Source organism: Mastacembelus armatus, chromosome 5 (assembly GCF_900324485.2).
Source record: "Mastacembelus armatus chromosome 5, fMasArm1.2, whole genome shotgun sequence".
NCBI classification, from domain to species: domain Eukaryota; kingdom Metazoa; phylum Chordata; class Actinopteri; order Synbranchiformes; family Mastacembelidae; genus Mastacembelus; species Mastacembelus armatus.
In genome coordinates this window covers 12,672,029-12,688,110 of record NC_046637.1, presented here as the reverse complement: position 1 = coordinate 12,688,110, position 16,082 = coordinate 12,672,029, and the positions used below count along the sequence as shown (strand labels likewise).

At 37.7% G+C, this 16,082-nt stretch overlaps 2 protein-coding genes across 2 annotated transcripts; one reads left to right on the top strand and one right to left on the bottom strand.

Moving 5' to 3' along the window:
* The first annotated feature begins 3,827 nt into the window (after window positions 1–3,827).
* Window positions 3,828–8,298, top strand: p4htmb (prolyl 4-hydroxylase, transmembrane b). Its single transcript, XM_026306735.2, has 9 exons — window positions 3,828–4,488; window positions 4,600–4,681; window positions 5,321–5,511; window positions 5,618–5,714; window positions 6,273–6,435; window positions 6,566–6,751; window positions 7,016–7,106; window positions 7,274–7,397; window positions 8,073–8,298. The coding sequence occupies exons 1-9, from the start codon at window positions 4,156–4,158 to the stop codon at window positions 8,285–8,287; spliced, it is 1,482 nt and encodes a 493-aa protein (XP_026162520.2). The 5' UTR covers window positions 3,828–4,155; the 3' UTR covers window positions 8,288–8,298.
* On the bottom strand, window positions 7,526–15,122 carry slc26a6l1 (solute carrier family 26 member 6, like 1). Its single transcript, XM_026306729.2, has 19 exons — window positions 14,754–15,122; window positions 14,447–14,586; window positions 14,081–14,191; window positions 13,822–13,997; window positions 13,572–13,736; window positions 13,107–13,259; window positions 12,725–12,807; window positions 12,477–12,624; window positions 12,144–12,257; window positions 11,792–11,869; window positions 11,558–11,653; window positions 11,330–11,436; window positions 11,151–11,220; window positions 10,975–11,067; window positions 10,600–10,710; window positions 10,016–10,444; window positions 9,533–9,587; window positions 9,298–9,443; window positions 7,526–9,132 (listed from the first exon to the last, which is right to left on the bottom strand). Exons 1-19 carry the CDS (start codon window positions 14,891–14,893, stop codon window positions 9,106–9,108), a joined length of 2,442 nt encoding a protein of 813 aa, XP_026162514.1. The 5' UTR covers window positions 14,894–15,122; the 3' UTR covers window positions 7,526–9,105.
* Between the last annotated feature and the right edge of the window lie 960 nt (window positions 15,123–16,082).

The following is a 16,082-nucleotide window of genomic DNA, read 5'->3' as shown; positions in this document are numbered from 1 at the left end:
TATTCAAGTATTTCCCTTCTAGTTCATACCTTTAAATTCCACATTTTTAAATTCAAGATATATCTTCCTTCGTAAATATTTGCTATGAAAATGCATACAGAGCTATTTTTCATATATTAAATATGTCAATTATACAATTGTAAATAATGCACAATGCAAGTGTTGATTTACAAGCAATTTATAGCCACTTGCAGAATTTCCACACTTTAACTACAAATATTGAATATTTGGCTTTTAAGGTCAATTAATGTCATCTGTCAACATTCGTTCCAAACTTTTTCCACTAGAGAGGTAAAAATGCTTTGAAATCATAGAAAACTTCATAATGTGTTAAGTTTCCTTCTTTATTTTCATCATTTATGTCAATTAATGCAATATTTTACACATTTCCTGCAAATTTCAATGTTTTACTGTATGACACATTTTGTTTTACCAAATGACATAGTGATATTGCAATATGCACTACATAAATCTATTGATAACATAAATATACATAAATATGATATTGAATGAATATAATTCTGAACAACACAAAAGATACAAAAATGTCAACCTCATTCATTCACTTTATAACATTTTCTAACAATTTTATAATGTCCTCCATCTTACAAACAAAATGATAATACTTCTAAGTTTTAGCATTTTAGATTCAGTTCTTAAGTAAAACAGTCTTCACTTAAAGTTAATGAAGACAACTGCTGGTGAAATGATAAAAATTATTAAAAATAATTCAGTTTTCTCTTTGGCATATTTTTTTAAAGACTTGAGATAAGCCTGTAAAAGTATTTGCATGATAAACCTTTTAAAAACATTTTTAGTATCTAACGAACATTGTTCTGCAAAGATCTATTTCTTTCAGTGTCATTTGGCAAAACAAAGAGGCCATTTTGAGCTATAATCTCATGGGTTTAGTTAAGTGACGTGATGATCACTCAGACGACCAATGAAGTTGGAGGAAAGTTTAAAATTTTCTCTTCAATTTAAGTTAATTTCATCTTTTCCAAGTGTGGTAGCGTGTGTCACAGATTTGGGTGTCATTCGGTCATTCAGAACTCTTCCTAGACCTGGCCGTCCAGCCAAACTGAGCAATCGTGGGAGAAGAGCCTTGGTGAGAGAGGTAAAGAAGAACCAGAAGATCACTGTGGCTGAGCTCCAGAGATGCAGTAGGGAGATGGGAGAAAGTTCCACAAAGTCAACTATCACTGCAGCCCTCCACCAGTCAGGGCTTTATGGCAGAGTGGCCCAACGGAAGCCTCTCCTCAGTGCAAGACACATGAAAGCCCGCATAGTGTTTGCCAAAAAACACATGAAGGACTCCCAGACTATGAGAAATAAGATTCTCTGGTCTCATGGTCTGGAGAGACCTGAAAATGGCTGTACACCAACGTTCACCATCCAACCTGACAGAACTGGAGAGGATCTGCAAGGAAGAATGGCAGAGGATCACCAAATCCAGGTGTGAAAAACTTGTTGCATCATTCCCAAGAAGACTCATGGCGCTACTAGCTCAAAAGGGTGCTTCTACTCAATACTGAGCACAGGGTCTGAATACTTATGACCCTGTGATATTTCAGTTTTTCTTTTTTAATAAATTTGCAAAAATTTCTACATTTCTGTTTTTTTCTGTCAAGATGGGGTGCTGAGTGTACATTAATGAGAAATAAAATGAACTTTTTTGATTTTGGCAAATGGCTGCAATGACACAAAGAGTGAAAAATTTAAAGGGGTCTGAATACTTTCCGTACCCACTGTATTATTGAGCATACACTGATGTAAAGGCCATATATGGGAACGAGCTGAGCAGCAAGAGTTTCAGTTGAGAAGGGCGTAATCAGACTATATAACCACTGTGTTTCCTTGTTTTCAGTTCTGTGGCTGCATGCACTAGAAATAGTGTCACAGAACTCCAGATATATCTGACTGTATTTGCTCATGTAATCTGTTTTGCTGTGTAAACAATAAAAGTATAGAATCTTCAATAGGCTACTGACTGATCTCTTCAAATAAACCAACTCGGGGGGACACAGGTGTAGTTCTTGTCCCAACAGACTCTTCAATAGGCTACTGACTGATCTCTTCTCACAAACCAACTCGTGGGACACAAGTGTAGTTCATGTCCCAACAAATGTTAGTAAAATCGTTGTATGTAGCTAAATAGTTACATTATTTTTTATGTTTAACCCTAGTTTGTTGGTGAAGCCAACGCTAACGCTGACATTTAAGCCCGCATCGAGCTCTAGTTAGCTCAGCCAAAAAAAAAAAAAAAAAAAAAAACTTTAGCTAACGTTAGCTTTAAGTGTTTTTCTCAAAGTCGAACAACTTGCCACGGTAAATCAAATAGCCCAGGACGACACTTTCAAGGTGGTTCAGACATTTTTCTCTTCACCTGGGACAAAAACGTTGGGATGCAGCATCAATAACTTTACAATTTTAAAACACGTTTCCCAGTTTGCTCCTTTTGACCCAAACAAAAATGGCGGCTGAAAGTGATATCTGGATGATCGGATATGAAATGTAATCATGAATAAACCTTTTGCTATAATAGACATCAAAACAAAACAAGTTTATTAGTAGAGGTTCTTCATTGGCACATCTCACAATGTTATTCAGACAAAGACAAAAACAAACAAAATATAAAAAATGTATAATACAGAGTTTTTATTTTAGATTTGCATTCATTTTATCTATATACTTTTGTATAAATATACATACAGTCAATCAAATAAATATACTTACAACAGGTCACATTGTTTTATATGTTAAATAATTGTGCTGCACATAAAGTTGTTTTGTGAAATATGAGCATGCAAAACATTTAATAACATTTAACATATATATTTAAAACATATATGTTTTTATATCAAAACATTATTTCTTTTAATTCAAAACTGCTGTGCTCATGGTGTGATAAAAATGAAAATTTTAAATTATTCAGTAGTTGTACAGCCAGTTGCATGGTCATTACCTGCTATCAGCGAATGCTCAGTAGCTTCTCTGATGCTGCTGTGCCTGGTCTGTTGCTCGTACCCATCTTAGTTCAGATTACTGATTTGGCCAGTGAAAACGTCTTGCCATAAATGCGCTATATTTCTATGGTTAAAATGGTTGTTCTTAAACCATGGGGAAATGTATTAAAAGGTCTATAGATCTTTCAGTATCCACCAAATATGTACATCAACATACTCTAACACCCATCAAACTAAGGTTTGGGTCTAACCCATGCCATTCTTTCATCTGTCTTACACTCTGAAAGAAGACTTCTAGGTATTGCTCAAATCAAAAGCATCAGTATATTATTCATGACCTCGTGACATTTAGAGCTCAGGTGAATCATACCTGTCAGAGAATTGAGTGATTTAGGATTTATTACTCTCTGTTGATGGATCATCATCCAGTAGTTGACACCAACCAGCAGAACATGGTTGCTAAATCTCTTGATGACCTTCGTAATAAAAAAGTGGTGCTGTTTCCCTCTGAAGCAGAGTTGATCAGACACATATTAGACTGTAATTTAAGAGAGGGTGCGGACATAGGCCTATCCCATGCACTGTATAGACCAAAGACAGGTAAGCTATGTGGTATTGGTTTAGGTCACCAGAGGTCAGCATTGCACGGTAAGCAGACCGATGCTGTCATTTGGTAAAATTTGACAATGGCGTGTAAATAGTAGATTATACAACATGGAGCCATTATGTTGAAAATGTATGTCTCATTTTTAAAGGATCGTCATTTTTGCACGCAGTCGATGCTGAGTCATGAACCAGGTTTAAGATGAGCCCCGCCATGGTTTCGGATGCGCAGTGCGCTTTGCTGCCGCTGCTGCCTGGAACTGCTGCAGTGTAAACAAGACTGTCCTAGGTTGCGACGCTGCTGTCTTGAGAGTGAAAACAGATTCATACAGTTACAATATTAGCGGGCGTCTCGGCTTAAACGAGCAGCCTACACTTTCACCATGAAGGGTCTATCTGGTCTTTTTGCAATGCGCAACGACTTCATTTCGATTTCTGCAGCGGAGAAACTGGTCGAAGCTCTCTTTAAGGATTTCCTTTTTTAATTATCAGTTACTGCCACTTCTGAGCAAAAGCCATCGTTTGATTAATCAAGTTGACTTTGCTCTCGGGAAACTACCAACTGTTCTTCGAGTTTCTCAGAAAAATGACTGACAATCAGGAAACCTCAGATGCTGAGAACACGACTCCGTCCGGGGGCGCGACCTTGCCGCTCCGGCCGCCTTGTGAGCGTCTCTCTTGCCACAAAAGCAGCGTGTGCTCCCGTTCCTACTTCGTGGTAGTAATGGTTTTTTTTCACGTATATATTATTAACGTTATAGCGCTGCTTTTTTACGTGCACTACAGCAGCGGGCAGGAAGATGCGACCCGGAGCCGTGATGCTCCCAGTAGTAACCATCAGCGACCCGAGTCTCGACGTCCGCCATCAAAACCTGAGTTTCCGCGTGATGTTTCGCTCCCAAGAATCGAGGGAATAAGAGTGAGTAATGTGAAAACGCATCACTCCTACTTTTTCATTAAGATCACTATATGTTTTTCTCTAACAGATACTCTCTACACATAATAAATCCCCTGTGTAATTTGTCTTTAGGTGGGACATGTCCAGAGGGTGTCACTGGTGCCTGGCAAATTGCATGAAATGCGGACTTTGAGTCTCAAACCTCTGTTGTTTGGTAAAAGCTAAAACGCCCACCCATGTGGAAAAACAAATTTTCAGCACACCCACACGAGCCTGTAGTGGCCAAAGAGTTTGTTTTCGTCTGGTGAAAACAGACACTGCACACTTTCACTGTATTTTCATCTTCATTGCAAACCACAATACATAACCAAATATATATGTAGGTTTTTACAAAGGTCAAATACTGTATATTAATTATATATGTGTCTATAAAAGTGGTAATTCTGACTAAATGATTATCTACATCAGGCCAAAATTGAGATATTATTTTGCTGATGGGTTAATTTGATAAATATTTTATCTAGTAAACTTTAAGAAGTACTAAAACATGCTCATCACAATTTTCCAGAGCCCACATTTTTTATCTTTGATCAAATATAGCTACTTAAAACAACTCCTCCAAGTGACGAAAAAATGACTTAATCCATTATTTGAATTCAAAATCGTTGCTGATCTGTTTAAATAATAGATTAACTGATTAGTCATTCCAGCTTTTGTTCTGCATTAAACTTGAGCCATTTGTAAAATTCTACATTGACGCAGTATAATGTGCAGCACAGTTAATGCTGTAGTCATGCAGTTTCAGTTTCCTCTGTAGCTTAAACTCAGTTTGCCTCTGTGGTTGATTCTGCAGAGATCCCTGGGTTTCTGTCAGAGGACGAGTGCCGTGTTGTGATGCAGTTGGCACAGCTGAAGGGTCTAATGGAAAGTCAGCTCATGGTGCAGGACGGCCAGGAAGAACTGGCCAAGGAGCTCAACCTCAGCCCAGAGGAGATCTTTAATCTTCTTGATATTAACCAGGATGGACAGCTGCAACTTCATGAGGTGTATGTCAGTTTGTGGACTGGGAGTACACACTGTAGTGTGTGGTATGTTTTGTTGGTCCAGAATTGGTTAACAGTTGATGTCTTTACCATCAAACCTCAAACAGATACTGACTCATTCTCGAGTGAGGGATGGCATATGGCTCACACCAGAGAATCTGCGAGAAATCTATGCTGGGCTGCAAGTTGACAAGGATGCTAATGGTAAGAAATCAGAGATAACTTATTTTTGACCTGTTACCAGTCTGTTGCATATTTATAAGCCAAGGTTTAAACCCAAGATCAGAATAAAGATTTTCAAGGAAAACTAATGAAAAAAAATTCTCTGATTCTATCTGCTCCACACAGTAATCTGTTAGCCAAACAAAACAATACATTTAAAGATTACTTTTGAGTCTGCTTTTACAATCTGCTTTTACAAAAATTTTAATCTTTTATAAATATATAAATTGATAAAGAAATGAATTGCTTCTTGCAGCTCTATATTAAATCATACAGTTAAAGGAATCAATTAATATTCACTCTATATGCTTTCAAATTTTAACTGGTGTCAAAAAATATATAAATTTCTGTCATAACACTGCAGTTCATGGATATGAACATGAACAGATATTTAAGGGAAATTAAATATGCAGTTTTTATATTGAACCCAATTTAAACATGATATTTAATAATGAGTAGCTTTTCCTGTGACATGAATGTAGTTTATGATGATTATCTGGAGCTCCAGGAATCAAAATTTATTTACACTATTTTGGACAGGTCTGCTGAGTCTGGAAGAGTTCAGGCTTCTGAGCAATGATGCCTTCCAGCGTTTCCTACTGCAGCAAGGAGTGAAACGGAGTCAGCTGGTGAGGAACAGCAGACACACCTGGCTCTACCAGGGCAAAGGATCACACCAGGTCCTCCAAGATATCAAGACAAGGTAATGGAGACATACTGTTGTCTAGGATTCACCTTTTATTTCTGTCTAACTGCTTTTTTTTGAATGATTTAGAAATATTTGCCCCAACCAATCAACCAGTCTTTATCATCATTACCTTTCTCTAACAAAGAGTGACTCGCCTCACCCGGCTCCCGCCCATATTGGTGGACCTAAGTGAGCCTCTCCAGGTGGTTCGTTATGATATGGGAGGGCACTACCATGCCCACCATGACAGCGGCCCTGTCTATCCTGAAACTGCCTGCACACACACGCGCCTTGCAGCCAACACCTCCACTCCTTTCGAGACCTCTTGCAGGTGAGTTTGCAGCGTTATCTGGAATAACTGAAAAAGACGATTGAAATCTGTGTTGATGTTGATGTGACTTCATCTGTCTGGTGTGTTCACTCAGCGGTGACACTCCATTGCGACAGCTGGCATGTTAGTTTATGGGAGTCAACATTGCCAACTGGTAAACATTTGTGTGCTTGCCACTTGTTTGTGTGTCTGTGTGTTTCTGTAAGGTTTGTTTGCACCATAACTGTATGTGTGTGTCATTTTAAATCTGTGTTGCACACTTAGGTACATCACAGTTCTCTTCTACCTGAACTCTGTTGATGGGGGCGGGGAGACCGCATTCCCTGTGGCAGACAACAGGACCTATGATGAAGTGGTGCGTAACTGTGCGTGGGTCTAAAAATGTGTTTGGCGCACCCCGCAACAGTATTGTGTACATACTGTGCATGTCTTTCACATCTGTGCTTACTCACTTGTTTGTCAGGGAGTGCATGGGCCTAACATTAAACAAACCACGTTGCTGAATTTGTTTGTGTGTTTTAGTCTCTAATACAGAATGACGTCGACCTTTTGGACACAAGAAGAAACTGTGACAAGAGTAACCTGAGGGTGAAGCCTACAAAAGGAGCCGCTGTTTTTTGGTATAACTACCTTTCCGATGGAAGAGGTAGGATTCCCATTCAAATGAAACCATATAAAAATGTCACATTTTTACAACTGTGGATTGGTCTTCACTGGCTATGTAGCTACCTAATGCAGATGACAACAACCCTTCATATTTACAGTACAGATGTGAAAGTTATACCAACCTTCTCATGTAATTCTTGGCAAAAAAGCATTTATTATTAAATATTGTGATTGTATTTCAGTTCATTTTAGGTACAGTGCAAAATCAATGTATAGAATACTGTCAAAGAGCTGTGATTCAAGCCCATATTGGTGGTGTTAAACCAAAATACATTAGATATGGTATAAAATAAATTGCATTTAAGGATAAAATAAATTTTTCATCCCCGAAGTGAAATTCAGGTAGTCTTGTAGTTAATTAATAAGTAGTGATAGTAGTCAGTAATCAGTCAGTCTTTTGCCATTAGCTAAAGTATTGTATAACCTGATGGCAGTGGGGATGAAGGATCTCCTGTATCATTTAATCCTTCAGCGCAATGAGGTGAGTCATTGTGATTTGCTAAATTAGATTTACTCTCTTGTTAGGTGGGTAAACACAACTATTTAAGTAAATGGTCTTGACCAGCCAGTTGAAGTAGTGTGTTTGAAAGTCAAACATAAATAACAGAAATTATATAAAGGACATTGATAATCTTAGTTTTATTTTCCTCAATAGGGTGGGTGGGGGAGCAGGATGAATATGCTCTGCATGGAGGCTGCATGGTCACTCATGGCACTAAGTGGGTTGCCAATAAATGGATCAACATTGATCCAGATTACCAGCGGCAGACTCGCTACCAGCAGCTGGTGTCACAGCAGCCAGAGGACGAAGATGATGGTCTGACTATGAACCCTGACATTCAGAGTACTAACATCCATCAAGACTTGTAGCTCATAAACCAAATTTCTATCAGATTATATGGTGTGTGTATATTAGAAAATCTACCTAGGATTTCTCAGTCCTGTGCACAATGTTTTTGGTAAGATCCTCTGTGGCCAGTATGTAGAGATACGATTTTTTCAGGGAAAGAGGTCACAGTGGGTTTATGCAACTGTAGAGAGATTCTTTTGTTAAATATTGCTCGGATATTGTTATCCTGTTGTTTTTTAATCTACTATAATTTCCCATTTTAGGTATGTTGCACTAGAAACTCATTAAATGAGTTGAGACAAAAAAACTTCCCTTTGCATGCATTAGCTGCACACTGTTTTGCTATTGCTGTAAGCAAATATTGCACTTGAAATTTGAAATGGTTGCTGTCTTGTTATTGCTGGCATTATCAAAAAATGTGATGCATGTTTCCTTGTCTTTGTTCCTGGGATTCATCATTATTTTTTGACAGATTGTGGATGTCTATTGTTATTTATTTATTTATTTTCTTTAAAAAAGCACTGTACCACTCTTCTACACAAAATAAAGTTAAATTAAGTTCATGTGTCCTATCAGAAATCAGCATTATTTTTGTATTTATGTGCCTTAAAGGCAAAATGTATACGTTTTAATATACAATAAAATCAAAGATATAGAATAAAATATGTAGTCATATGATGAGCAATTCATTTGTAATATTTAATTTAAGTTTTACCCACTGCTAGTATCTATTAATTTGCAAATAAAAATTCTCAGCTTGTAATATTCCCTTCAGTAGATGTTCAGATTCTGAAGTTTTTCCTTTCTCTGTGCTGGATGTCATAATTGGATGAAGTCCTTACAGTTTTGTGCTGCCATTCAAGGCCTGAAATTAGACAATTTTCAGAAAGTTAAATAGTTTTTATGGGTCCTTCAGTTGGTTACATTTTGGTTAGATGCTCAGTACTGTTAGCCTAGTAAACAAACTTGTTACTTGCAGTTAAGTATCAATGTTGGATTGTCCATTGTATTACTTGAACATCATACACACCAGTGATGGCTCATATCTAGGGGTCAATGTTGCTCCACGGTGGTCCAGACAGTAGAGCACAGCATCATGAACAGAGGCAAAAAGATGTCTCTTTGTTATTGTCTGGGAGAAAAAGCCTCCAAGTTCCAACTGCTCCACCACAGTGGCTGAAAAGAAAATAGTTTACAGGTAGAGATATTACAAAGATAATAAAACCTTTTTTTAAATAAAATACAGCCTTAGGGAAATGACTTACCCTGACAGCCAGCTATATAGATATCCACATCAATCTCGCTGAAGTCATGGAAAATCTGTCAATACAATAACTTTTAAGTTTAAGTTTCTATTCAAAGTTAACAAGGCACCAACCTTTAAAAATCTGTTTTCACATACTGCATGAGGGGTTAATAACACTAATAAGCCTAATAATCCATTTTACAGTGGTGAGTCATTGGGTTCATTTAACTGTGAAATAATTAATACAATATAGTAAATAGTGTTAATAGATATCCATTTCACTGAGATCAGTAGTCAAAACTAAAATTAAAATCAGTGCTTATCATAAATGGTTTTTTTGGGGGGTTTTTTTGCATGTTTTTTATCTTCAACACTTAATTGTACATCATTACCATGTCATTGCAGACCTGCATTTACCTGTGAGAAAATGTAGGTAGACATGTCACACATTTTTTCATTCTATGTCTCACCCTTTATTGATATTGTTACCTTTAGTACTTACATTTTTCATAGTCTTGAGACCCACTATGTCAATGAAGTTAGCTGTTGAGAGGTCAAGAATGATGGAGTGAATATCCCAGGTCCACTTGCCCAGAGACCCAAGAGAAACACGCTCCAGATCGTGACTCAATGTGTCCTCACTGCTGGAGTCCAGAGTAGTGGAGTCCTCATCCTGCAGTTCAGAAATCCATCCTAGGCTGGTACAGTCTGGATCTCCACTTTTCAGGTACTCCCATCTACAGTTGTCATCTGGTTTTCGTAGAGTGGTAGGGATGACAAACACTGTCCCGTTCTCCCTCTCACTCCAGTCTTGGCCTTCCTGGTCTGGGACATTCCTGTCAATGCATGTGCCTTTCCAGCTACTGACCTCTTCCTCCACAGAGAGTACTGGTGGCCCAGACAGCTGTGCAGCTGCCCTCAATGCTTGTGTCTGAGGAGTAATCAGCAAGAGACATCATGATATCTACTGTAAAGTGCTTTCTTTACTACTTTTGGATGAGGTAACCAATAGGCCAAACAATATAAAAAGCCTTAAATATGTAATACTTGTTACTGCAGTTATGTTACACATTTCCTGCATATTACCTCTCTCTTGGCTTGCCTCTTTGCCCGTCTCTCAGCCCTTCTTTCTCTGCGTTTCTGTTTGGCCTCCAGCCTCCTCTTGTAGATAAGCATTTTACTGATGTCAAGCCCACTCTGAAAACAAATTAAGAAACAAAACAAAACAAAAAATCATTGTATTTTATAAAAATATACAAAAAAAGGAACAAAAACAAGAAACTGTTGATTCGGTGAATGCAAGAGGGCATAATTACCCTGGACTCTGGGAAATTATAATAGTCACTTTAAAGGAAGAATCTGATTTACTGATCAAGAAAGTAATTGCTCTATTACTGAACAGTGAAAATGATCACTAGCTGCAGTCCTAGAAGACCTAGTGGTTTAAAACATAGAACAAACCTTTTCTTTCAGGGCCTCGAGGTAGAGCTCAGCATTGGCAAAATATAATGTAGCTGAGGAGCGAAATATAGTAATACCTGGAATCTCCCTCACCTGCCCAAAAGAAGAACATCCTTAATATATGTCACAGTCAAAATGGAAATGGTTTCCTTTATGGCTTTCTATCATTGTTTTACCTCTCTGTGCTTCTCTATGTCCACATAAAGTTCTGTACCTGGAACATTTCCCAGAACAGAGTAGGTTGGCCTGTAGAATGGCATAAAAATATGTTATGTTATTTGGCAGCTAAAACACACAGTATGAGTCAGATGCTACATTGAGAAATAAGCCATACTGATGTGCAGTTGAGATTTACATTTGAGTTCTGAAGATAACAGTAACCAGAGCAAAGGTGACTGATGCTGCCAGGCCCAGATCCAGGTTGAGAAGCAGTGTTGACACCCAAGTGACTAACCACAACACCTGGAGGAAAAAGTGTGACATTATTCATCATTTAATGTTACAACACAAAGGCAAAGAAAGTCACTAATACAAATTCTGCCATACAAGTTATTTTAAAATTATATAGAATCATACTTCTCACCAGATCAATCTTGCTGCTCCTCCAAAGTGTAACAATGTCATAGTACTGTTTGAACATGCCCTTTAGATTTACAAAGACAATTGCTCCAAGGACAGCCTAAAACAAGCACACCCACATTATCACATGAATAACTATACACCCAAATATGTAAATGACTAAAAAAATATCTATCATGTATTGCAAGACATGTTCAAACTCAATGCACAGTAATGACATGCAGTGCAACAGCAGAACCTTTGGTAGCTCCTGGAACAGTGGTCCAAGTTTCAGTATAGCCACTAACACAATTAGAGATGAGACTACAGCAGCCACCTGCAGGAACATAACAAAGGTTGTTTATGGTTTTCTCAAAATATTGAACAACACCTAAGGTGTTACCTAAGGTAGTTAAAATTTTTAGGTCATGTATATAACTCAATATAATTTCCTATTAACCCCACTTCAGTCAGCCCTAACTAGATCATATCTTTGCATATTTACAGGACAGCTATTGCATTCTGCATGTTCACAACATAAAATGAAAATTAATTATAACCATTACTAATTTAATGGTGCTTTTGTAACGCTGTCATTTCTGTTTACTCACTTGTGTTTTTCCTCCAGTGGTCTCATGGACCAGACTTCGAGACATGGAGGAGCAGACAGAGAAGCACTGAAAGAATCCTCCCACTGTATTGCTGAGCCCCAGAGCCACCAGCTCCTGTAGCAGAGTGGAGACACACACACACAAGAATTAGCAGGAAAATACACAAAGAAATCCATCCATCCATCCATCCATCCATCCATCCATCCATCCATCATCTTAACCCGCTTTTTTTACTATTTAGGGTTAAGTGTACAAAGAAACACAAAACAAATGTTATTTATTAAAATGTTATTTGAAAATTTTAGGAGAAACTTGATGTAATATCCGGTTCACCTGGTTACTGTCCACCTTGTAGCCATGTTTCAGTGCAAAGGTTTTTCCAAGTGAAATACATATGGCATATCCAACAATGGCCATTGCAAAAGCATCACCAATAACTTCTCCAAAAAGACTCACATCTGGAACACTGGGGGATCTTAAACTGGTGCACAGAGTACAAGAAAATAATGTAGTGCTAACAAATCTGTGAATATGAGAAAACGAATACTGTAATGTAATGTATTGTAAATTCAAATGCTTACCCACTAGGAATTTCTCCAACAACTGAAACAGTGTAGTTATTGTTCAGTTGGGCATACTTTGATATCAATGTTGCTGTTACAATCTAAAATCATTACAGAAAACATACAGATCATAGCCACAAACACACACAAAGAAGTTCAATTTTTCAAATTTCAAACCTTCACTTATTAAGCTCTCATAAATCATGTTCTAGATGTGGAAGTAATTATTAGCCATAAATAACACATTTTTGCTGTGAACTGCACAAATGCAGAGACATTGCCACTACTGCTGACCCAGCTGGTTGGTTCCACTGTGTCTGTGCTTTTCTAGTGTTGCAACATCAGCACAGCGCACAGAGGTGATCATAAAAAGAGAAAGTGTGTCCTCATGTCAACTGACTGTGATAAGGTCCACCGGGATGGGTATTGGCAGCTTTGGACTGAGGAAGGAATTGAACTCTTTTCCCATAATTAGAAACACCATAGATACAGCGCTGACCACCAGCGTGGAGAGATGAGTGTGATGAAGCAAGGAGCAAACATCCTTCAGAGTCTGAAAATAAAGAAAAGTAAAGCAGCAAGTGAGGCTTACTACACATAAAACACATGCTGAGCTGCACACATATAATGGTTTTGTCCCTGTATTATAATGAAATACAAAATACTGCACACTTGTCTTACAATAAATTTTAGTTTCAAGACCTGTAAACAGGCCTGATGCATGAAATTTCCCCTTTAATTAAATCGTTTTATGTATCTATTTTAAGATTTTTGTCATAACCAGTCAAACTGTGCTGCAATAATGCATGTGTCATAATGTTGTGTCAACAAGAACACAAGAACACAAATACATGACAGTACTCACATACAGCAGTGACAGCGGACCACTAAACCTTCTGGGTGAAATTCCAAATATATTCTTCAGTTGGGCTACCACAGCATGAACTGCAGCAGCGGTTGTGTAAGCCCTCACCAGAGGTTCAGACAAGTAAGTTCCAACAAATCCAAACTTTACCAAACCCAGTACCACCTATGCAAACAAGCATCAATGCACACATGAGTTTTAGCATCTGTAAAAACAAAATTACTATTATTGTGGGATGCTGTGTTTGGACCTGAATAAGTCCTCCTAGGACAGTGGTAGCAGCTGCTACTTGCACCCTGTAGGAATCCCGGGCAGCTGTGTTCACCTCTGCAGTGACATTAGTCCCATTCATTTTGAGGAAATCCATGTCTGGAGCAAGCCTCTCTGTCACACTTCCCATCATGATGCTGAGCACAGTAAATGTACCTGACGACAGTAAAACATAAAAACACACGTTATTACTTGTAAAGGCTGTAATGGTGGTACAGTGCCATTCTTTCTGTCTTTACCAATAGAAATATGACGTGATGTTCCAAAAAAGAAGTAGATCAGAACTGGGTAGAAGGATGTGTAGAGACCAAATACAGGTGGTAAAGAAGCCAGCAATGCATATGCCATACCTGTGAAAAGCAGGAATGTTTGTGACAAACAGCTTTACTGTTTTTTAACATGACTGGCGAATGAAATATTCCCAAGATAACTATTCTGAATATTTACTTTGTATGACAAGAAATATGAAGTAAAACACATAAAAAATAAAATAAAAGTGCATGTTTATTAAAATGAAATGACACATCTGGTATTTACACTAAAGTAATGGGATTTTATTTGCACTATTTTGATATTTACTCAATCTTGATATACTACTGTCATACTCTGTGGCAGGTGCAGTATGCCCACACTGATGCCAGCAATGAGGTCCGGCATGCCATACTCCCAGACTGAGTACTTAGGTAGCCAGGTTAATACAGGCAAGCTGCTGACCACACTTCTTTTAAGTTTGGGTACTGTACATCTAGACAGGATTTGAAGACAACACAGACAAAAGTGAAATATTTCATATTGGTTGATAATATAAACATTATTACTATTATACTTATATTTACTTGAGATCAGAGAAGACTTCTACTGTAGGATTACTGTCGAAGTGCCAAAGTCAAAAAAAAGAAAAGTTTACCATACCTTAAAGAGTCTTTAAGCCATTCGGTTAGAGAAGGCTGAGCATCAGAGCATGGTTTTCTCTTTGTTATTTCTTCCAGTCTCTGCTCATCCAGCACTTCCCTTTCTACTCTATATTTCCCAAACCTGCACATAGAATCCATTTGCCTGCATCTGTTAAACTCACTTGGAACCTTTTTTTAAACTTTTAATATGTTGTTTGGAAATACAGGATTTATTTCACAGACTCTTACTGCGAACTGTCCAGCAGAAGCAGATGCTCCAGTACTACTGTCACAAGAACAACTGTATCGGCATATGTACATTTTATTGCCTAATGGTTAACTATTGTCAGGATGTGTTGGACATAGCCTCAGTTATTCCTTTGCTTCTCTGAGTCAGAATGGCTGACTCGGAGAAGCAAAGGATGTCATTATGGTCTTAAAGAGGAAAAAGATTAACTGTGCTGAATTTCAAAATATGTCTGACAGCTGTATGTCCTTCCTGACAGTTTTTCCATTCAACAGCAAAAATAATGGTAATGAACCATGTTGCCCTAAGCTCAGATTACACTGGTAAAGTATTAATGAAACGCTAGTCTTGAACTTGACCCCCTTTATCACTCATCTGTTTTCATCTGTTTTTGTGCACAAGCTAAAAAATACAGTCCTTGAAATAAAAAATGTTACTATTCCTCAGCTCTTTTGATTGTACTCATAACCCTGGTATTCTTTTAAGGATAACTCTAAATTTTACAACCAAAAAGTCAAATTGAGTATAAAAGATACTGAACTAAGGGTAAAGAGGCACAAAAGCCATTTAGTTTAGTTGTAAGTTTAGTTTTGCCTAGCACCTTGTTTTTCCTGCCTTTAAGGGGGGCTATGATAGTACCTCTTGGAAAAAACCTTGGAGTGACAAGTTTAATACAGTTCTGTGACAAACTGGTTCATAATGGCAGTAAAAATTAGCTTTTGCCATTACGTAGAATCAAGAGACATATACAGTCCTGTTCAAACTAAAACATTCTTAAAATAGCACTACCAAGGCCAACGTGTCTTAAACTATGTTAAAGGCAAATGAAAATCTAGCAGTGTCCAAATAATATCCAACAATTTCCAGCAAGCGAAAACATTTGAAGTGCATATACATTTACTTTACTATAATTGGATGTTAAAGATAAAACTTATCTTAATAGATGAGCTTTGATTTTTGGAACATGTGTACATACAGTATATGCTGGGCCTTTAAGAGAGTGCCATCATGAAATCTGAGCCCAAGCTGGGAGCAATGTTTCATTTCAGTTATTCTCGAGCACCATGCACGTGACTTAGACAAGCAAACTCGAATGTACAA

Bases quoted from the DNA above. Each gene is read 5' to 3' on its own strand.
- p4htmb (XM_026306735.2), top strand. From the start codon at position 4,156: ATGACTGACAATCAGGAAACCTCAGATGCTGAGAACACGACTCCGTCC. The intron at 5,715-6,272 runs GTAAGAAATCAG...TATTTTGGACAG, and splicing joins AGTTGACAAGGATGCTAATG to GTCTGCTGAGTCTGGAAGAG. The intron at 7,107-7,273 runs GTGCGTAACTGT...TGTGTGTTTTAG, and splicing joins ACAGGACCTATGATGAAGTG to TCTCTAATACAGAATGACGT.
- slc26a6l1 (XM_026306729.2), bottom strand. From the start codon at position 14,893: ATGGATTCTATGTGCAGGTTTGGGAAATATAGAGTAGAAAGGGAAGTG. The intron at 13,998-14,080 runs GTAAAGACAGAA...TACTGTCGTCAG, and splicing joins ATCACGTCATATTTCTATTG to GTACATTTACTGTGCTCAGC. The intron at 12,808-13,106 runs GTCAGTTGACAT...TAATGATTTTAG, and splicing joins TCCCGGTGGACCTTATCACA to ATTGTAACAGCAACATTGAT.